Source organism: Synchiropus splendidus, chromosome 14, assembly GCF_027744825.2.
Source record: "Synchiropus splendidus isolate RoL2022-P1 chromosome 14, RoL_Sspl_1.0, whole genome shotgun sequence".
Classification (NCBI taxonomy): domain Eukaryota; kingdom Metazoa; phylum Chordata; class Actinopteri; order Syngnathiformes; family Callionymidae; genus Synchiropus; species Synchiropus splendidus.
The window spans coordinates 17,381,800-17,403,902 of record NC_071347.1 but is presented as its reverse complement, the minus strand read 5'-3'; the positions used below and the strand labels follow the sequence as shown (position 1 = coordinate 17,403,902).

The 22,103-nt window shown below is 41.3% G+C and overlaps 2 protein-coding genes across 7 annotated transcripts in view; both read right to left on the bottom strand.

The window, feature by feature from the left end:
• Nucleotides 1-12,464, bottom strand: part of magi2b (membrane associated guanylate kinase, WW and PDZ domain containing 2b) — a 79,984-nt gene extending 67,520 nt beyond the window's left edge. The window contains exons 1-4 of one of the 6 annotated variants that reach the window (XR_008416518.1): nt 12,282-12,463; nt 12,121-12,205; nt 7,909-8,045; nt 5,900-6,395 (exon numbers count right to left, since the gene is read on the bottom strand). Coding sequence is in view for 5 of the 6 variants with exons in the window: in XM_053885081.1 (XP_053741056.1) it covers nt 5,900-6,197 (298 nt within the window). In the remaining variant the exon portion in view is untranslated. Of the gene's footprint in view, nt 1-5,899; nt 6,396-7,908; nt 8,046-12,120; nt 12,206-12,281 lie in introns of all 6 variants that reach the window. The other 5 variants (XM_053885081.1, XM_053885084.1, XM_053885086.1 and 2 more) reach the window with 5 other exon arrangements.
• Nucleotides 12,465-13,425: 961 nt separating this feature from the next.
• LOC128770585 (guanine nucleotide-binding protein G(i) subunit alpha-1) lies at nt 13,426-21,061 on the bottom strand. Its single transcript, XM_053885225.1, has 9 exons — nt 20,606-21,061; nt 17,723-17,765; nt 16,787-16,928; nt 16,112-16,269; nt 15,066-15,194; nt 14,792-14,921; nt 14,567-14,720; nt 14,107-14,299; nt 13,426-14,038 (listed from the first exon to the last, which is right to left on the bottom strand). Exons 1-8 carry the CDS (start codon nt 20,721-20,723, stop codon nt 14,109-14,111), a joined length of 1,065 nt encoding a protein of 354 aa, XP_053741200.1. The 5' UTR covers nt 20,724-21,061; the 3' UTR covers nt 13,426-14,038; nt 14,107-14,108.
• Between the last annotated feature and the right edge of the window lie 1,042 nt (nt 21,062-22,103).

Here is a 22,103-nt window from a genome sequence, read left to right as displayed (position 1 = left end):
GTCTCACCAGGAGACGATGAAAGCCTTGTAGAAGTAGCATCAAATAAAAACTGAGAGAGCTGGCTGACTTTTTGGTTTAAATATCACCAGCAGTTTGGGGACTTTCAAATGGAAAACTAGTTTGGAGCTGTCATGGCTACAGTCCTATTCATTTTTGAATTACAAAATCATCTTTTACCTTTTTTACCGTTAGTAACTCACTGTCCCATGTACTGACACCCAGTCCTAGCCTGGTCTAAGGTCTGCAGCTGGGTGTTTGCCGGTGTTGAGCCAACATATTTGACTGTGACTCCAGGATGAATGGGCTTTCAAATGTACTCTACTTTAAGTTTTAACTCCATGATATATCACTCTGTTTAACTATCTATCCATCCATCCATTTCCTGCTGCTTATCCAAGGTTCAAGGGAAGAGCTACGCAACTCTAAAGACACATATTTTCTGGATCGTTTCTCTGCTTCCCTGAAACACAATAAGCAAATCATCTTTACAGTTCTGTTGAGATTCACTACCGAGTCTGCAGGGAAAACCAGGCAGCAATAGCTTCATTAAGAAGGCTTTTCTTGAGAATAATCATCTGTCTATTTCAGCCAGGGTTACGGATTATGCATTCAAAAGCCACACAAGAAGGAGAGAGATTTAAGCTTGCTTCCTCTTGAACAGGTTTATTTCTCTTTCTTTCTCGTCCCTCCTTTTGTATTAAACAACCAACTGACTACTGCTGTGCCTCTGGGCCACTTATGGTTTCTGTCTCTAATCGATGTTTTCCATCACAAAAGTTGCTTTCATTTTGGCTCTGGATGATGTAATCTGAAGCACTTCTCAAGACTAGCATCCAAAACCAGGAATTTAAATGCTACTTTTTTTCATCAACCACAACAACAACATTGTCACCCTTTTGTCATCGCACACTGTGTCCGGCGTGAGCACCAGTCCTTTGACCTGATTCACTTAACCGGACCAGCAAGAGGTTTGGTCACAGGCCGGCTGAGCTTTAGTTTGATCCTCTGAGCTGGAGCTTCTAGCCTCCATAAAATCATCCGCTGCTTTTGACAGAACTCATCTCTTGGTGTTATTAATACCAGCAGAGCAGACAGGATGTTATGCACTGATTCTTCAAGCTTTTCATCAACACAGCGACAAGAAGAAGAGAAAGTTTGGCTTTTATACCCGAGCCGCATCTGTCCCTCAATCAAGGAGGCTGGAAGGACTCTTGGAATGAGAGAACTTAATACAACTGTCACAGGAATTTTACAACATCTGCTGACTGCTGGCTTTACTTTAAATCACTGGCAGAAGCCCTCATGAGTGTGTAGACTGTGAAAACCAATAAGAAGGAAAGGACCAAAACTCAGGCTCAGGCTTTGGCTGGAATAAAGGAACTCCTGATGATGCTACTGGACCCATCGATGAAGCTTCTCAAACACACAACTCAACATTATCTATTCGGGCAGTGTATTGGAAGGCATGTTGCGATACAATACGTTTCCCGATACAGGAGTGGTGATACGATACAACGCGATATTGTAAATTCATAATAAAAACCAAGGGAATAGGGGGAAGGGGGAATAGCAGACAATGCAATTAAATATTATATGCATGAAAAAGATTAATGTTATGATGCAAGTTCAGTTATACTTTCAGTTAAATGTCACGGTCCAACATAGGAATGAATTGCTCCATTCGTCAACACAAAAAATGTTATTATTAAACACATGCAGCAAGTATCTGTTCAGCAAATATTAATAAACTATATCACTATATACCAATAAGAAGCCACTAACACACAATAAAGTACTGCAATATTTCAGCAAAAATATTGATACAGTATTGCACAATCAAGTATCGCGACATCTTTTCTTGCACCACTATTATCTATGAACCAACTTGATCATTAATTCCAAATATGAATTCCCAAATCTGCCTTTCACATGAAGTGGATTTAGGTTTAAACAAAGGAGAGTGTAATTACTGGAAACATGTTTTAGATTTTTGATTCTTAAAAACAGCCACCCTTTGCTTTATTACTTTGCTCACTCTTGGAATTCTGGTGATGAGCTTCATGACGTTGTCACCTGATAAGGTTTTCTAACAGGTGGCTACATACAAAGCTCATTATGAAGGCCAAGGGTTTGAAGGTGGCTACTTTGAGTCATCCAAAATATGAAACATATTTAGAGTTATTCAATTTGTTTTTCTTTGCTACATAATTCCATATATCCTGCTTCATATATCTGATGTATTCAGAGTGTATCCACAATGCAGAAAGTATTAAAATAAAGACAAAACAGAATGAGAAGCCGTGTCCAAACGTATGGCCTGTACTGTATAAATGCATTATAAGGACTCTTTGTTTCAAAGCCAACAGATCCTGGGCTGGATTCGCAATGAAGACGTTACAGTTATTTCTAACCAATAATTTCTAACATGTCTTCATCCTATCACTGAAAAAATGCAGAGGAAGATCTTGTTTAGAATTCTTGAATATATTCATGCATATAGAATAAATTAAAACAAATTGGAGAGCTCATGTGGAGAGAAAGTAAGGGGTGTATAGGCTCACATTGTAAGGACACTTTAAGAAGCGAGTGTGACAACACGATGTTGGACGATGTACGTTGCAATGGAGAAAAACAATGAATATGGTAAATGACAGCATGAAGAGGATAGGTGTGACCAGGGAGGGTGATGAAGAGTGGTTTTGGTGATGGAGACAGACTTGCCATGGCAACTACTGATGAAATGAGCGACCTCAAAAACAGAAAAGAGTGATTCAGATGAATCACTTGAAACCAAGAAGGAAAGGCAGATGTCACCTAAAAGCTTGTTTACATAGCAATGAGAATGGAGTTTGGGCATCAATGCGATATGCTATATCAGACATAAAGTGGCGACAGAGCACAGCCGCAACTCAATCTTGGATTCTGTGTAAGATCAGACAGAACCAGGAATGTTGGACCACCTAGCGCTCAAAAAGGAGCGGGAACACTAGGGTGGATTTAGGTTACAGTAAAATAGGAGAATGTTAAGATCAGAAATGAAGTGTTATTGTGCAGGTTAAAGGAGTGTTATTGTGCCAGTTAAAGGAGCTTGCTGTCATCTGCCTAAAAACAAATGTAACCTCTTGAACAGAACTACTGATTGGCATGTACAGTGAAACAAAATGATCTGGAGTTTATTTAACCTTCAAATATGACTTTAATGTCTCCTGGACATCAACAACTGCACAAAAATAGCTGACATTACTATTTATATTTCTGTATTTCACTTTGTAGTTATTTTTGACAAAAGGATAAGTGCCAATTAATAGTGACTGTTTGTCTGCCTCGCTAATGAATATTAAAGACGTACAGTATACTTACTTTACTGTAGTCATAGAATGTATCACAAAGCAAGACTCAGGCATTAGGGTTTCATAAGTTACAGTGCTGATACTGTATGTTCTTCGCACTCCACCAACCTATACCTCAAGTCACACTCTCTCACGTACGTTCACACACAGCTCTCACACTTCACAGTGTCGATGATCTTCAGAGGCCTTCTGTAAATCTGCATCAGTGTGTGAACACGCCATTTTGCACTTCACTCAACGATGAGAAGAACATGGAGGACAGATGTTTGTTCTTCAAAGTGATTTGCCGAAGGATCGTCAAAGATTAACCATCTATAGGGGAGTAATCACACTACACAAAGAATACTTAATGCTGGCAGATAAATATTGGAGGAGTACAGATATACATGCTATGTTATGTTATATGTAGGTAAATACTAAGCAACTGGTACAAACTCAGTTTTAAAAGATGGGACAGTTCAATCCCAGAAACAAATCTTTGAGGTTGAGATGAGATAACAGAAACTGAGCAACCTAGCATGCGTGCACATGCAGCAGCTACATTCCAGTGCCTTGTGAAAATTGGTCAATGGCTCAGGGTAGAGAACTACAGCTCTAGCATCATGGGAGTTTGTCTAACCAGTCCAACTCTATGGAGGAATCATCTTGAGGTGTGGACTCTCAAACACACACTGTTCCCCCACATAAATGACTGTGATTTCATCAGATATTTTTAAATTTTACACTGATGAGTCAGCCACTGACATCCAGACCATGCATTTCCGTCATTAACCATAAATAAAAAGGTAATAGTCATAAGCACAATGGTGTTCTCAGAAACCGCCGGTTGAGTTTGAAACCAGTGGGAGACCAAAGTTAAATAAACAGGTACAGCAGCAGACTCATGTTTAAATGGATAAGAGCCGGCGGGAGCGAGGCAAGAGATTAGACTCGTCTGGAAGAAACAGATTCATGAACATTAGCATTTAACCCCTCGCTCGCCACGCCGCTCCCACACAATAGTCCATCACATTCATGCCATCCATAGAAAGATTGAGGGTGAGCTTGAGTGGCACGTCCTTTCTGAGCAAGCTGTGTGAAGTCCAAAAATAAACACTAGTTTGAGTGTTTTATTTTTGCTTTTGCCCGTGTCCCAGAAACTCTGATGCTCTTTTAAATGGGACCTAGTCGCCCCCCGAGCCATTTACTTGGGCTGATGTAAAGCCGTCTGGAGTATATGATGATTGCTATTGCCCAATGTTCACAGCGTATAGTCATTCTGTCAGCTTTTACACAGGATGACAGAAACAGGTCAAAACTGCTGCCATAAATCCAGAGCTGTGCTCGGGAACATCAAAAGAAATGATCACAATATTTTAGAATCTTCTCACTGTTTCTTAAAAAAGTGATGTTTGTTTATTTTTCGTTGTAAAATATGTACTTGCTCACAGGCATCAGTGAAACAAGGTATTATATAAAAGCGCATACAGTAATTGTGGCGCAATAAATTGCAGAACTCAAAGTGTTTTAAAGGGGAATTTTGGATTGATATGAGTGTACTCATAAGTCGGATTTATATTATGATTTAAAGAAAGTCTATTCAAAGCGCCAAAGCTTTCTTTATCAGACTTGGAGCATCTCAATGTCCTTATATGGTCGTAACCTCTGTGAACCTGAGAGGGTGGCCAGGTGTCCTATTTATTCTCCTTAATTCAGCTGCAGCGGAATAAAGAGTTGGCTGGTGACTGTCATTATGGCTGGCTTGTTCAGTTCCTGCCTTATTGACAAATCAGAAACCCAAAAGGTTGCGACAGATCACAGTGCTGAGCTTGATCAATCATACCAGTAAAGAGAAATAACACATGACCGGATTTTGAGGAAATTACTACTTTGAAAGTTTGAAAATAACCAACGGTATACAGGTCTAGTGCTACTCAAACAAAGTTCTTCCCAACCCCAAGGTCCTGCACAGTCAGTGGAGAATTCATTTTAAATCAAGTCAAACCTTATCTAGATTTTTAAGCATAATGTTCTGTGCACTCAGTTTATGGTGAGGCGTGTTGACGTTGTTTTGCCATCAAGATTCTTTAAACTACCACCAACACTGAGGTCTAAATACCCAGAATGAGGATTGATTGTTTTGGTGGTGTGGAAGACAGGAAGAACAAACTCATTATTGAGGAGGTTTTCAATTTCAACCACTCTGACAGACAGACAACAGAATGGGCCTGTCTGTCCGCACAGCATCAACATGATATAAAATCATATGATCCATTAGGCCTGGTTGTTGGATGGAGCCCATCTGAGACCAAAATAAACCCGCAGACTGTGGCATGATCTCGCCGGGTGGACACACCCCCTCCAGCCTGTGGCAGATAAACAGACGGCGGCTCTCGTATAGCAGATCATCACCTCCACTGGTAGCGATCCTGCTGCTGAACGCAACCCACGATATGGTTCCGAACTACGTTTGATCAGCCATCAGGCCCGTGAGGTCCGCGGCGACTCTTAAACATTCACATCAAAGCAGTCAAACGCGCGATCCAAACCAAAACTCCGCTGGTCTCACCTTGTTTGACACATTTGAAGCGGACCGGGTCTTTGCAGTGTTTGATGACGGCCAGCACGTCCCGGGTGGTGAGTCCGGCCACTGGCATGTCGTTGACTTCCAGCAGCAGCTCATCCTGGGCCAGTTTGCCGCTCTGGATCAGCCCCTTCCCCTGTTTTACCTCGCCAAAGTAGGGGAACTGGCCGATCTCCGCGCCCCCCTTCAGCTCGAACCCCAGCTCGCTGTCCTTCCCGCGTGTTATCACCGCTTCGTGGACTTTGTTGGTCCAGTGGTTTTTCTTCTTGAGGCTCTTAGACATCGTTAGGGCGAGTTAATCACCGCGGAGTGGCCCGGTAAACACTCGGTTCCTATCGGCTCATGTCTGCCTCACAGAGACCGGCTGCAGCTGGGCTTCGTCATCACCGACACTCGGCGGCGGCGGTGTCCGCTCTGCGGGGCCCGCAGTCCGGCTGTAGGCTGCGGAACAGCTCGGTGGCAGCGACGGAGATTTTTTACTCTGTCAGACACACAGACAAGAGACAAATAGTGTCGGATAACCCGGATGTGGAACGTGAAGGAGGGAGAGATGAATGGTTCTGGTTCGGAGTAGATGGACGAAGGGGAGGCGCTTCAATCCCACTACTCCTGCAGGGGCGCTCCTACGGAAACTGGGGTCACGCGCACAACTAGAGGGAGTCGCTTATCTTGAGCTCTTATGATGTGGTCACAGAGCAGAATCTATTTTTAATGTATATAGTGCAGTTATTTGTTAACATTTTTTCTATCCCTCAAGAAATAGGCTCCTCCCAACCAAAACCACATTGTTTTTTCCTCTCATACGTTGTATTTTGCAGTTGAGTTTCTGTTCTAAATTTGACGGTGTTAACTAACATCATACATTGACCTTACAAAAACAGAGGTATGAACTATTTAAAAATAGTGAGATAATTGAGGCTTAAATTTAGCTCAATGATATGCTATATATCTGAGGTGAGGTGGTATCTGAGCCAGTGAAGATCACATGCTGAAGGTCCATCTACTAGAAAGGCTTGTTGAGGATGGCACCAATGGTGTCCCTGGCTCTTCCCCTTTATCATCATATTACTTTTTCAGTTCATTATGCTCTATTGAAGACAAACATGTTACAATAAGGCTGACACTGCTGTGGTTAGCCCATGCAGAGGCTGGTGAATCTGAGCCACCCATTTCATAAGAGGTGACACCACTTGCTCTTGTCTGTGTGGAGTAGAAGGACCTCCAACTGCAGGTGAATCTCACCTCATCACTCCGGTCCTCCTCTATATCATCAGTTTGAGAGTCATCAGAGGTGATGGTTCACAGTTTCATCAGAAAGTGAGGTGTAAGTAAATGCATTTGTTTGCACAAACCTCACGAATGGTGACCCTGTCCTCCATGTCCAAGCCCTTCAACTTGCATTGTTTACAGGCAGGTGGATGGCCTGCATCAGACTACGCACCCACCACGTATTAAAAATGTCTCCATCACTGTCTGGTTGGTCTCTTAATGATAAGTACTATCCAAAGAATTATTGGCCCCAACGCATCTTGGTGTCATTTGAAAAGAAGCTCTGGACGCCTTGGCTCACAATCTTTTCCACCAAAAGCACGATTTGTGTGAGAAAATATTGATGTGATTTTGTCAGCAATTTTAATAAACTAAAGGGTATCAGTGGTATTGTCTGTTTACAAGATAACAGGTTTCCCGTGTGGGTTGTTTGAACAAACAAAAAAAAAAAAACAAGCAGCTTTTGAGTAGAGGCCAAACTCACCATCTGCCACTTATGTGTAAAGGTGTTTGTGATTGAGTAAAATGAAACAAAGCAGAAACATTCTTAGTAAAAAAAAAAACAATGTTGTCAACTTGATATAAAAATGAAATACACCAATATCTACGCCATTTTAAAAACAAACACATATTCACCTTTACACACATACTGTGACTCCCTTCTCCCTGAATAAAAAGAAGCCTACACTTCCCTCTCCCCAGACACAGTATCCAGATCTGCCTACCATTTGGATGGGAGCCCCTGACCAGTGATAACGGGAGGCATCCGAGCCTCAGCCGCTGCTTTCTCTTCAAGTGGAGGAGTAGCAGTTCCATGCATTGTCTCTGCTAGAAGACCAAGCTCCTCAGCCTCTGCATTCCACTGGAAAAAGAAAAGTTTGATTTGTCATTAGCTAAGAATATGAATGCAGACATCCTATCCTGACTGATCCGTCCCTTACTTATGAACAAGACCCTGAGCTACTTTACCCCCAGACCTGCTGTGTCAAACTCAGTAAGACAGGAGGCCAAAACTTGACACTCAGCCCAGAGTGCGGGCCAAAATAAAAAAGAAAGCGACATGAGTCACTTTGATGCTCCCTTGTGTAGCATCCTTGTAATTCATTTCAGCCTCCTTCACCACCGCTCAAACATACCTCCACTTTCCCATCTTCAATTCCCCTCATCAGCACCACTTTTTTACAAGTTGTCAGATCAATTTAAGATGTCCGCTAACTCAAAAACAACTCTTGCACACTGTAATCTTTGTAGGTCACAACATCTTAAGCACTGGAGATGACGCCGTTTTTGGAGAGCTTTCAATTACTATTGATGTCGGCATATTTTAAAGGTCGAGTGGGCTGAATAAAAGACAAGCCTCCTCACACTGTCTGCCAGCTTATGTGGTTCACCTGTAAGTCTAAGTCTGTGAGGATGCTACGTGCTGCTTTTGAAATCAGAAGTCTTGAATTGTTTTCTCTGAGAACTTCCTCCCCTCAATCTTCATTAAGACACGTTTATTCTGCAAGAATAATTTGTAGTTCGCACTCATCATCTGATCACCTCCGAACAACACCCCGCAGATACCTACAGCATCAACATAAGTGGTACAAAGAAATACTTCCTGTGACTGTAGAAGAGCGTTTGCTCGGAAAACAATCCAACAAAAATAGAAGATGATTCAGCGCTGCGTATTCTCAAACGTGTTCAGTGGTACCCGCCAGAAGTCTTGGGTCGACCTTTACTTGCCACATTCATCATCCTCTATCTATGTTTCAAAATCTCAGCAGGGTTGTTCACGGTTACATAATTCCTGCAAAGACACAAGTCCAGCAGAGAATGACAAATCTTTTTGTTGCTATTAATTTTCAATGATGGCCTTTTCAAAGTGGCTCAAGTTTCATTTATAATTTATCACACAAGTCAAGAGCCGCTCCTCCAACTCGACCGAGCGTGCGTGAGTCTCTGACACACACATTGTGTAATGGAAGTATTCCTCCCTGCAGGAAAGGAACACCACGGTACTGATGCTCTGTGCTTTGGAAAGTGTAAATAAACCATGAAGTGCAGAAGATTTGCTCTGAATGTCATTCCGCTGCAGCCTTGCGACATTTGGGTCACACTGAAGTTCTTTGTAACCGTACATGTGCTTGACACTAATTCCCAGTAGATAACGTTGACTGCATAGTTTGTAAAGAGCACCGTGACGATGAAAGAGTATTGGAAAATCTAAAACTTGTCTGGATGAGGAGATTATATAAACTCAGTGGAAGTTCGGTTTGTTTGAGCCCCTGTAGGCAGAATCAAGAGCTGCAGTTTAAATGCAGTTTAATTTAATTTTTATAAAGAATTTATGATTAAAACTAAACAAATTAGTATAAAAATTGAAACGTTGGTCACAATAATTATGTATACATAAGCATAAATAAATAAATAAATAAATAAATAAATAAATATATATATATATATATATATATATATATATATATATATATATATATATATATATATATATATATATATATATATATATATATATATATATGGATTTAATATTAACAAACATCAATAGCATGTAACATATTACCTCGGCTTGACTGCATGCAAAGACTCCACAGCGAAAACAGAAGATTGTGACTTTAAAATAGAACAAAACTATGACTTTTGTTCCGGGTACACGATGAATGTCTCATCACTGCCCTTCTTTTTATATCGCTTTCACAGCAGTTTATTATTTGGAGCTTCTTTTTGAATATTTAAACAAAGATAAGTCATCTATCAAGGCTCAGAGCCGGAGCAGCTAAATTTGGAGTCACATCAAGCGACTCATGCCACTCAGAGACCATCTCTTGGCAGGATGTGGTGCAGCGAAAGCTTTCACAGTCTCTGTGGTCCGAGTTATGAGAGGTGAGCGACTGTGAGGACAGAATAGAGCAGTAATGGCACCATCAGGGCATCGCTGCTTTTCTCCGGAGTGGATCTCCTCTAAAATAGTGTTTCAGCTCAACATTCCTGTGAAGCAAACAGTGATTTCTTCATGAAAAACATTTTCAATATTTGTATTTACAATGTTATGTTCAATTAAACTTTACAATGTGGCCGCCTCAGGGAAAACACTTGTTTTAAGGAAGTGATTTAGATGTAAAGGTGTGAATACATGCAACAAATTGGCATATGAAGAACAACTGCAATTCTTGCTCACTGGTCGGCCAAGTTGACTGAACAGTAGTCTGACCTAAATATTTTTCACGATTCTTGAGGGGGAAGTCACCAGGGACTGAGGGAGAAGACCACTGACAGTCCATCTTAATGGTCTACCTTCAGAAGGTGGGGTGCTGCTCGAATGACGCACATGTCAGGTTTTTTATGTTTTGTATGGACATTTCATTGACTTTCATGTCTCACCCTAAACCTAACCATCCAAAACAAATGGCTAACCTTAACCAGTACTCCCAGCCAAACCAACACCCAATTATTATGATTATTTAAAAGTCATGGGATCCACAAAATCATGTGGTTCTCACAAAGATAGTCACATTGATAAAAACAGCGGAAAACTCCCCTTATGCTGGGATATTCCCAGGATTCCAGAGAGAGGTGGGGGATACCCTGAGCAGCTCACCAGCGTGTGTAGCGACCACAATCCTTTACATGTAGCAGAAACACTGGAACGTTCAGTGAAAAGACTGAGGATGCCCAAAGCTGGAAATGAATTTGCAACAACCCACCATGTGCCCCTTCAAAGCAAATTCATAAATCCATAAATATGGTTTATGTGAAGGTGACGTTTCATCTTGCTAACACAGTCGACAACTCTTAAATCACAGAAAGGCACAGTAGCGCCCATTTAATGTGAATGGCAACTGAGTCTGTGCGCCCACTGCTGCGACACAATATGACTCTTCAACATCTTTATGGACGGAACATAATCAGCATCCTCGCACAATGCCAGCAGCAGAAGGCAACAACACAATAACACGAGGCGACCGCTCCCTCACACAGCGGGAGAATTTCAATAGAGCTTATATGGATTTAGCTCGCTGGCTCCCTCATTGACTTTGCTCTTTGTATGGTCATTGTTTGGCAAGAAAACCAAACCAAGAAAACCAAATCAAACTCCTCAAAAGGCTGAGGAGAGTCACCTTCACACTAACCTGTACGATGAAGTTTCGACCAAAGCTGAAATTCTATTAAGCTGTTTGAATGCACGCAAACAGTAACTTGTTTTCTGGAACCAGGACTAAGACTTATTCTAATCTGCTGATATGTGGATTAGCTGAAATGTAAAATAATCTTCACCCTATTAGACGCCAATAGGGAGGGATGGTGGTACAAATCTGGAGAAATAGAGAGATTAACATCCTGCGTCCTTCTCTGGTAGAGAGAGTAGCCTATTTAGCAGCATGGTGTGCAAATACTGTATGAGTGACAATGGAAGTGGACAATAGAAACTGTAGTCAGGTTTGACAGTGTGCTCAAAGAAAGCACAGCAAACAATGCAATGGGCCTTAAATGATGTTACTTTCTGTCAGCCATTTTGCATAGTTAACTCTCTCCGTCACCAAAGATTCAGAGTAGAACATATTAAATATATTTAGAAGGCAGCTTTGTCTTAGTATCACAAGCTTTTGGGGGAAAATACCCCATTTTCCTAAACTTTGAAAGTCCACTCACGCAGATTGAAAACCCAGTCCACATCAGAATCCCTGGATGAGGATGAATTAACAAACACAAGCAAACAAAGCAATTGTCTGATGTTAATCTGAGAAACAATAAACCTGTGACGTGTTCTCTCACGAATCATATCAGTTTTGTGTTAATGGATGTCAACAGTAACGCAGTATAATTGTACAAACATGAATAAAAACGATGTATTTTTTCTTAAACAATTCAGAAATTTTAACAATAGTCTGCAAATGCACATTTTAAAATCAGGTTTTGGGCTGTTCTTGACGAACCGAGATGCAGTCTGGTCTCCAGCTCCAACTTCGCTTATCATTCCCGTCATGAGAGGGAAACTGGTTTGATCTCCCTCCAGAAGCGCTGAGGATTATTCAAATCATCCTTCAGTTAGCTTTTAAATCACACAATGACAACTAAAAATAGTCTCCGTTAATACCTTGATATTGTGCGAAAGCAGGAATGGAGTTACGCTGCTGGAACATTCGCTGGACGACGGCTCTCAATTCATGCCAGTACAGCAAACAGAAATGAAAATATGGCTGCGGCTCAGATGAGCCTACCCTCTTATTTTAAGCTCCAATATGTTTTGTTACTTAACAATTACGAATTTAGCAGCTAAGCAACAAAAACTGTCGAGTCAGCACGTCGAAATTTAACACGCCAAAGGACATTTTCCCTCCATTATCAGTTGCTGCTGTGATCATTGCCCACTAGAGGGAGCGCTTTACTTCCACAATGCCACGTCTCCTTCAGTGTAAGAATGGAATCCTAGATTGATAGCTTTAGGCTAATATTTTGTGATAAGATATATGGCAAACGTATTTGTCACTCGTTTTCAACGACCCAATGAAATACCGGAAAGGTACACCGCTAACAAACGCAGCTCTTGAGCAGGCTCTGGCGACAGTAAAGTGTGATGTGCAGGATGGATAGAAGGAGGGATTTGAAAGGAAGGACGCTTCATATGCTGAGGAATGGACTGAAGACTGAGGAATCTCCTTTCGAAGCTAGCGGAGAACTCACCGACAGGAAATGAGAAAAAAAAAAACAAAAAACGCAGATAAAAGTGAAGTACAGTAAAGGAGACAAAAACAAAGTAAAAGGAGCAACTGAACAAAAAGGGAACACAAACATCTATATATAAAAGCAAAAAAAAAAAGTGAATGTAAAAGTCAAATGGTTCACACAAGATATGTCACGTAATGGCAGAGTGGTCCGTTTGCTTTACATGTTAAAGATGAGGAGTCGGTCATAATTTCACAGCAACAAACGACAGGAGACGAATGTATTTGTTGCATAAGTTGCGGCGGTTTCACCGCAGCAGCTCTTTTATTAGCAAAATCATGGAGATTAGTCTACTAACGTCCCCATCAATGGAAACAAGGTCTGGGGGGGATATGTAACTTGTAAGCAACAGATTGCGGCCTCGATCAGCACTCCGCACCCGCTCCAACTGTCTGCTACAAGGCCACCATTGACATCCTCGGTTCAAAGCTCCTTACAGCGAGTCAATTTGGGAATGCTCTGGTTGGTCGGCGCGCACCGACAACATGCACACGTTAATTAGACATTTTTGGAGGTTAAAAAAATAAAGCTTTGAACGAGGATGACAATCAGAGGAATAAAGTCCCTTTGTGAAACATCGTGTGCACACACATACACACACAGGTTTTGGTCTCCATTACAGCACAGCTTTCAATCGCGCATACACACATCTGAGGAGTCTCCACACGCTCTCACAGTATGTCAGAGTGAATTGGTCTTTATAGTAACTTGGTTTTTACAAGGAGGCAAAAAGAAAAAGAAAGACAAGTTAAAAAACAAAACAAAAAAACAATGGATTTGGGGCTCCAGGAAACAAAGAAAACAGCTAGATCAACAAAACACAGCAACTAAAGCATGCAAGGCAACAAGGCGACTACTGACAAATGTGTTGCATGAATAACAAAGAAAAGCAATTGAAAAAGTGAAGGCCCCAATTGTTTAAAAAGAAAAAAAAATGAATGAGATGAATTTTTAAAAAAAAGGAAAAAAATCCCCCGCAGACAGTTGTACAAATATTTTACACAAAAATGTTTTTCTACACTCCGTCTTTAAACTTTTAGAGATGAACATAAGTTAATAAAAAGGTTAAAAGTGACATTCTCATCACGTGAACGAAGATCCTCTCAACATAAGTCACTTGGTTGCGGCCTGGGGGAGGAAAACAAACATTAAATACATGGACAATAACCATAACCAAGAGGAGTAACCTTAGTCACCTTCAGAAAAGGCCGCAGTCCTTCAGGTTGTTTTTGATGATGACGTCGGTGACGGCGTCAAACACAAACTGCACGTTCTTGGTGTCTGTGGCACAGGTGAAGTGGGTGTAAATTTCCTTGGTGTCTTTTCTCTTGTTCAGGTCCTCAAACTGACACTGGATGTAGGCCGCCGCCTCCTCGTAAGTGTTGGAACCTGCGGGGGGCGACAGAGAGACGAGTGGAACGTTAACTTGAGGAGTGACGGCAGAACTACAAACGAGAAGTGAAATGACAAGTTCACTCCGTGGTTGGAGGAGTCTCAATTAACAGAAATAATGCTGCAGTGAGCCAGAGTTGAGAGGTCTTCAGTGAGTAGAAATGAATGAGCTGGTGAGACAGAAGTGACAGTAGTAGTGACAACACCTTTAATGTTTATTAATATTATATTTATTAAATTATATATAACCGTTACGGCTCTCACCGGCATATTCCGGGTAGCAGATGGTCAGCGGACTCTTCTTGATCTTCTCTTCAAACAGATCCTTCTTGTTGAGGAAGAGGATGATGGAAGTGTCGGTGAACCATTTGTTGTTGCAGATGGAGTCGAACAGCTTCATGCTCTCGTGCATCCGGTTCTACAGCAGGGCCCACAGATACAACCTCAGCACAGAGACGGAAAAAAAAGCAAAGGAAAAGCGGAACCAACCATCTCTTCGTCCTCGGCCAGAACCAGGTCGTAGTCGCTCAGGGCCACGCAGAAGATGATGGCTGTGACGCCCTCGAAACAATGGATCCACTTCTTCCTCTCTGATCTCTGACCGCCGACGTCAAACATCCTGCAAAGATTGAACATCATTAAACTGATTCGCATCCAGAGAAGGAAATAGATTTTTCACCACTTAAACCTCAGCATGACAAAACTAATCAACTGAAAGAAGGAAAAAAACATATCAATTGGACAACAAAGGTATTTTTCTCACTTGAAGTGCAGGTCTTTGAAAGTGAAGTGTGTTTCCACGATGCCAGTAGTTTTGACTCTGGTCCTCAGCACGTCCTGCTGTGTCGGCACATAGGCGCCATGAGATATCCTGTCCAGGTCGTTCAGGTAGCTATAGGGAGGTGCACATGATAAATTAAAATTTAAACCGTTAAATTGATTGTTAAATTCATGAACAGCCTTGTTGTAATGTTATTCTATTTATTTTATTTGTTTTTTGTTGCACTTTATTCCAAGGCACTTTCCTAGTCCTTCCTAGTAGACCATGGCAATAAATTTGATTCTGATTCTGATTCTGATGGAACAGAGTTATTCAAATGAACTTAAACAACTCCTATTACTATATTCATCATGTGAATAGAATCTTTTTATCTATAAACACCCACATTTCAGGTAAACTAAATAATATTAGATAAAGGAAAACAGGAGCCATAACTCGGAGGTATTGAAGTGTTTTTTTTCTGCCCATTTCTTAAAAATGTTGCTGCTCCATTTACAGAGACTCTCCCTCTTCCTACGGGGCTTGTGGTCAAACAACCAAATGAGTTATTGCTGAAACATGTAGAATATTGTGATGTTTTACAAGGATGAGCAACACCAGTGTCCAAAACTGCATTTAGACTTGTAAGACTGCAGTCGTCAATACGGCCTTGAGTAAAATGACAGATCTGATTTACTGCTGACTAACAAGGAGCCAAGTCAACAAGAGCAGGAGTTAAGACAACACGACGAAGATATTTGACGACTGCTGAAGGACACACAAGTTTTAACACTGATCAAACAAACAATGCAAAATGTCGGAACCTCAGTAAGTCATTATGAAATCCGGAAACACCTACGATTAGCTAACAATTTAGTGAACTCTGTGTGTTAGAGAACGGCTAAAAAAAAACTAAAGAAAAACTGATTCTATCGTTTAGTCATTATGGCAATTTCTCGTCCGTCACGCAGACCAAACGCGCTCCACCGTAGGGGTTTCAAACGGCCCTTTCTAGCTTCACACTCATGGTTTAATCTCATCTCACTCACTAAGCTGCAGAGTCGTTCAGCTGGTATTCTCTGGAGCGACTGAAGCAGGCCTGAACTCCTCCGTCCTTCCACAGCCGCTGGATGACCCCGGCCAGTTCCCCGGTCATGAAGCCCTCCTCAGCTGAGCCCGCCAACACAAACAGCTGCCGGGCATCGTCCTGCCAGCAGCCAAACAGAAGATATTAAGTGAGTGAGAAGAGTATTTTTGTAGTCCTAATGCCTCACCTATACTCTAGTCTGTCATAACTCCTTTCTTGCAACATACAAGTCTAAATCTTACATTTCGAGTCTGTCAAGGGGAAATATTGCCCCAAGATGTTTCAAAAGCTTTTTTGCCAGAGAAAAAGGGGGAAACAGATGAACAGTGTATAATTTCTGGTGATGAATTTGCACGTGGTAATCAATTTTGTTGTCAGCTCAAGCGCAACAGAGCAATTAGACAGTGGAAAATATTATATACTGATGTATGGTCACAGTACTTTAAAGCCTTTCAGAGAAGTCACAGTACATCATGTAAGGCACCACAGTTCCCAGGTCACAGTAGATTTGATTCTCAGTTTTGCTTTTTGACCGGCTGCACCAAAGCGAAGTGCCAGCAGGGAAGTTTGTCACATGAGCCTTTCATTCCAGACAACCACCCCTGCAGGATGCACAGTTCTGAGTGGATTCACTCACCGCTCTGGCTGAATCAGCAAAGTCGATCTTGAGTCGACCCATCGCCCTGATGATGGCAATGATGGACTGGATGGTGTTGCTGTAGACGACGGCCTTGTACTGCTTACACTCCTCCTCTGAGTAACCGGCCTCATGGATGATTCTATGCACGAGAGGGAACGTGAAGCCACATGCACACCCATCAAGTGATCAATGCAAGAATGCTGAGGATTCTAAACCTGATAGTTAATATTCAACGTTTAAAAACATGTTTTAAATGCACTAAAAAGGAAAGCTCGTACAACCACATGATTAAACAGTGATACTAAAACAATGGTCACATGTTGGACAGTGAACATAGCACCAAAACACAAAACATCAGTGTTTTAGCTCCAGTTCTACATACGTGAGGGACTTGTTTGAACATATGCAACTTAGAAAATGTATAGGTGATATACAGTAGGTAGTTTAAAAAATATAACAAAAATCTAAAGAGTTTAGTTTTATATATATATATATATATATATATATATATATATAGAAATGATGGCTCTGAAGCATAGCTGAACGTGAATACATGAATATTCAGGAGCTAATGTTATAAACAAATGTGAGCAGTAACTATTGATTTGGCACCTCACAAAACAACATTGTATGAACTGGTTACCAAAGGCATGATCGGAATGTAGACTTCTGTGTGCTGTAGCACAGTACCACAGGAAAGACAAGGCAAAAACATAATTATGGGGTCTTTAAGAAAGAAAGTATGCAAAACATGGTTGTTCAAACTTGTAACCACCCTAAAGAATGCTTCAAGTATCCTTTAAATTCATTCATTTAGAGCAACATTCCAATGTTCTGAACTATTTTTGTAATGCAATGAAGAAACCCAGATACGACTAGATTACATTAAACAATTCTAATCTATATTAAGGAAAATTAAGTGTTAAAACATACTTCATTTGTTTTACAATCGTACTCTTGCCAGACTCTCCAGCACCTGAAACAAAAGGCAAATGGAAAGAAATGTCAGTGACAAGCAAAGACTCTGAAGTAGGTATATCTAAAACAGACAACATGAATAAAATGTGATTTTTGAAGTGGATATTGGTTCCAGACATCTAAAGTAAGATGTTTTTAGGTCAAGCATATTACTGCAATAGCTTGGAGCAGATTCTCTTGAAGTAACATTTCAGAATTTCGCACTCCAAATGAAAAATAAATGTTAACTGTCGTCAGAGCATTAAAGAAGGCGCCTCCAGCCACAATTGGATTAATCAAACAGATCCTCCCGTCAATGGGATTACACTCAGCTTAAAGCTCTCCAGGCTGGAAACTGTCATCAGATTGACTTGTTGGAACCAAAGCACTCGATAGTACCGATGTTGATATTAGACTGGATGTGACATCAAAACAGGCACATTTAGATTCGCGTAAATTGAGGAAATGTCAGGAGGAAGACTCAAAAGGCAGACACTTCCTTTGAGACAACAATGTTCTCAGCTGAGTGCACAAGATTTTAATTATCTCACTTCAGCAGGGACCCGCTGCTCTCTAGGGGAGAACTGTTCACCACTTCATCGTACCCATATGATCCCCAGTGTGACCAAGCCAATTGAAAATTGACTTTAGTTCCAGTTTGGTAAAAATGATGTTGGACTAGGAGGAAATTACATCATGAAGTGTAATGTCAACAGCTCATCAGTGATCAGTTTCCATTCGCTGGATGTAGACAATATTTATTCACGTAAGAGCTAACTAGTTTAAGTTAACATCACATACAGCACGTACATTGAAAACAAATCAATCATTTTGGTTTCTGAGTAGAACAGAAATAGCCCACATTGGAGACAATCAGCCCACTCAAAACACTTGTCTCTAGTGCATGTCATTTGCAGAATAGAGAGCAATAATGCAAACACCTCTATATACGTGGGATGCTTGCAAAGGACACGCTAAACGGCTTTCAGAACAATGTTTTGCCTCTGATTCAGAGAAGTATGAAAATATATGACATCAATGTTGCTGAAGTCATATGGAAATCATGCAATAGGACAATAAACGCACAACCTCAAGTGCGACATAATGGAGTGAACAATATTCAAATAAGGTGAGTGTTGCTGCAGCGCTACTTTCGAGACACACACCAGTTGGTCGTGGAAGCAAAAGTCATCTTTCATGCATGAACTGTTGTGTGTACAATATTTCCACAGATTCTCATTGATGTCATTCAGGCTGCGCAGTTGCTATGCAACCTCTTATCCGTCCTTTTCAAGCAGACACAGACAGCTACTGTGATAAAAAGGACACGTCTTTAAATGCACTTTGATGTAAACCTAGATTATATTGGCCGAGCAGAAAAGATCTCACCAAAAAGTCAGTAAGCGCAACTTTTTAAACTTCCATTTTCAGGAAGGAAATTATTCAATGAAGGGTAGTTAGTCACATTCATATGCAATAATCCTACGTAGACATTAGGGCTGGGCCGATTATGCTTTTGTCCAGACTTTGGGGGCCGATTCACTTTATACTGTGATTATTATTTATTTTAAATGAATTTTAAAAAAAAGGCATTTGGTCCAAGTGGTGACCATGGGTGTATTTGTGTATTTATGAAGAGTGTTATTGACTCTTATAAATACACAAAACAGGTTTGAGAATACCTCTGAAAAGTGAGCACTAAATTGTTTCAGCGATAGCAAGCCTGCGTGAACACAGACCCGTGTTCGGATGCAGCAGGAGAGACAACGAGGGAGCTGGATTAATGAACCAATATCCACCTACCAACTATTATAGTGTAAGCATCAGCTTCATGAATCCAGCAACCAGTCCTCCGGTCTACTGTACATTTGACAATAGTTGGAGTTTAAAAATAAGTTTCTCATGAGTATTAAACTTCTGTTGGCAGCTCCGTTCCGTTGAGCAAGAGACTCAACTCACTGTGTGTTTTCCTTAAAACGGATATGAGCGTTGCGTCTTGCCACTGTCAAAAGGGGAAGGGGAAAAAAAAAATAAAAATCGAATCTGAGGGGAAATATCGCTATTTAATATTGTCACAAAATGAATCTTTTTTTTTCCAACACTAAGATATTATAGTTTAGTCAGAAATCAATGTTTATGTGTTACACTTACTGTGCTGATACTGTGGTAAATTGTAAGAAATTTTGCAGCCAATTGTTAGCTACTATTCCAATAGGTTTTAATACAGTACTATATTTAACGCATTAAACAAAACAATGTCTAAATATGTCTCATCTACGGTAAGAAGTATGAATGGCTGTGTAGCCTCGCGACTTCAGACGTGTTTGGAGAGTTTCAGCACACATTAACATGTGAGCAAACTTCAACACTTCGTTCGATGATACCGGTTTGAAAACAAGCAAAAACGAAATCACGGTTCAACTCTCAGCCCGCAAACTAATCCTGGCGAGCGTCGGGAAGCTAACTAGCGTTAAGTAGCTAATTGCTTAGCCGCAGCAAATCTGCTTACTGGTTAATGTAACGCCGCTGACTGGGCGGTGGCTGCAGACTAAAGACGGCGAACGTTAACCAGCGGCTCTTACTAACAGGAGTGTGTTACCCACATGTATTTAACTGTGGTACCATCGGAACAACAGCTCAAACTTTTGGGGCTGATTGCAGTACCGTCGCCATTCCATTCAACAGCTCGAATGTAAATCAACGCTGACATTGAGCGATCTCCATCGCGTTCAGAACGATCGGTTCAACTTAATAATGTATCAAGTTGAAGCGTTCAACTCAGTTGAGGCTGGGGAGCTTCGTTACGCCATGAGAGGAGCGCCCCTCTCCAGTAAATAGACCCCTCCATCTTTCTCTCACCCAGCAGCAGCAGCTTCACCTCCCGGGCTGCCTTTTCTCCGTCGTCCCGAAGGTTCCTGTCGATCATCTTGCTCCGCTCCTGGGCGGCCTTGTCGTCCGTGCTCAGCGTGCAGCCCATCTTCTCAGCTGAAAACAGTAATCTTCCGAGGGAATTGCGAACTATAGGCAACACTCAAGTTTCAACGAGCGCTGCTACGATGTTGGAGCGGCTAGCGAGCTAGCACCGGGCGGGGAGGGAGGAGACAGTCCAACAGTTGGGCACCGAGCACGCCCTGGCCTGGCACTCCTCACGCTCCAGACGTCTGAGGTCAAGTCAGTGGCCACCGAAGCGCTGCGTCCACTCGCTGGGTGTTCGACAGCGGCCTTGCTGATAAGTCTAATGTGTCACGCAGGGACCAAAACGAAGGGAGAAGACGGCCGAGACTCACACGGTTCTCTTCCTGTTCTTTTCACATACCTGCCAAGTGCGCATGCGTGACAGAGCAACAAGCTTCTTTTAAAAAGGTCAATTCTGGCCTTCTTAAGCAGGAAATCGCACATTGTTTCCAACACTTGATCCAACACAATCGGGCTCTACAAATATCATTAAAGTCACTATTTTATGCGGAGTTTTCTTGACAAATGATTTAATCTTCCCTACTGATTGGAGTGACAGCAGGTGAATTAAGGTATGCTAATTGAAATGTTATGTTTATTTTATTATTGCCCAACCGCCTCTCAGAAAATACTACCCTTTCATACTTTTAGATGCTTCACAATTCAGTAAGAAGACTCACTGTGCGCAGTGTCTTGGGTTTGTTTTACTGCTGGATAGTATGGTTTTCCCAGGACACTCCTCATGGACCTTTTACTGAGGAAACCCAATGCATTCTTTGGTAAGAGTGCATATGTCACCTCCTCATGTGGCTGGCATGTGATGTTTTCTCTTTAAATACATGTAATGGGCTCAAAAGGACATGCATTACTAATTCAAAGCACAGAAAAACCAGACCACATCCAAAGCATGTCAGTGTTCTGACCCACCATGTGTTCAAGGTTTGCTATTTGACTGGTTGTTTTCTCACAAGCAAACCTGCCACTGCCTCCCTAAAAAATATAAAGAATGAATATTAATTAAAAAAATGAAGGAACTTAACAATGTGCAGCTTAAATGTGTCCTCATATTTCATCATTCCACTTCTAATATGGTTTATGTTATAAATCCAAGGTGAACGTTGTCTTCTGGCTTAGCTTGTTTTATGGTCTGATTTGGGTAAACACCCACACCCATTCTCTCATGACTTGTAGATGTCACATCACTACTTCCCAAATAATTGCTGAGAGACATGGCCTTCTATAATACGACTAGTTCTGCCATTGCGAAATTGAAATTGTTGAGGTGAAGCCACCTTTTAATCAGATGGTACAGGTTATGGTTTAGATGAGCATCCTAATATTTTGTATTTGTGTTTGAGGTCCATATCTCATTTGCATTAAAAGCCCTGTATTGAAAACACAC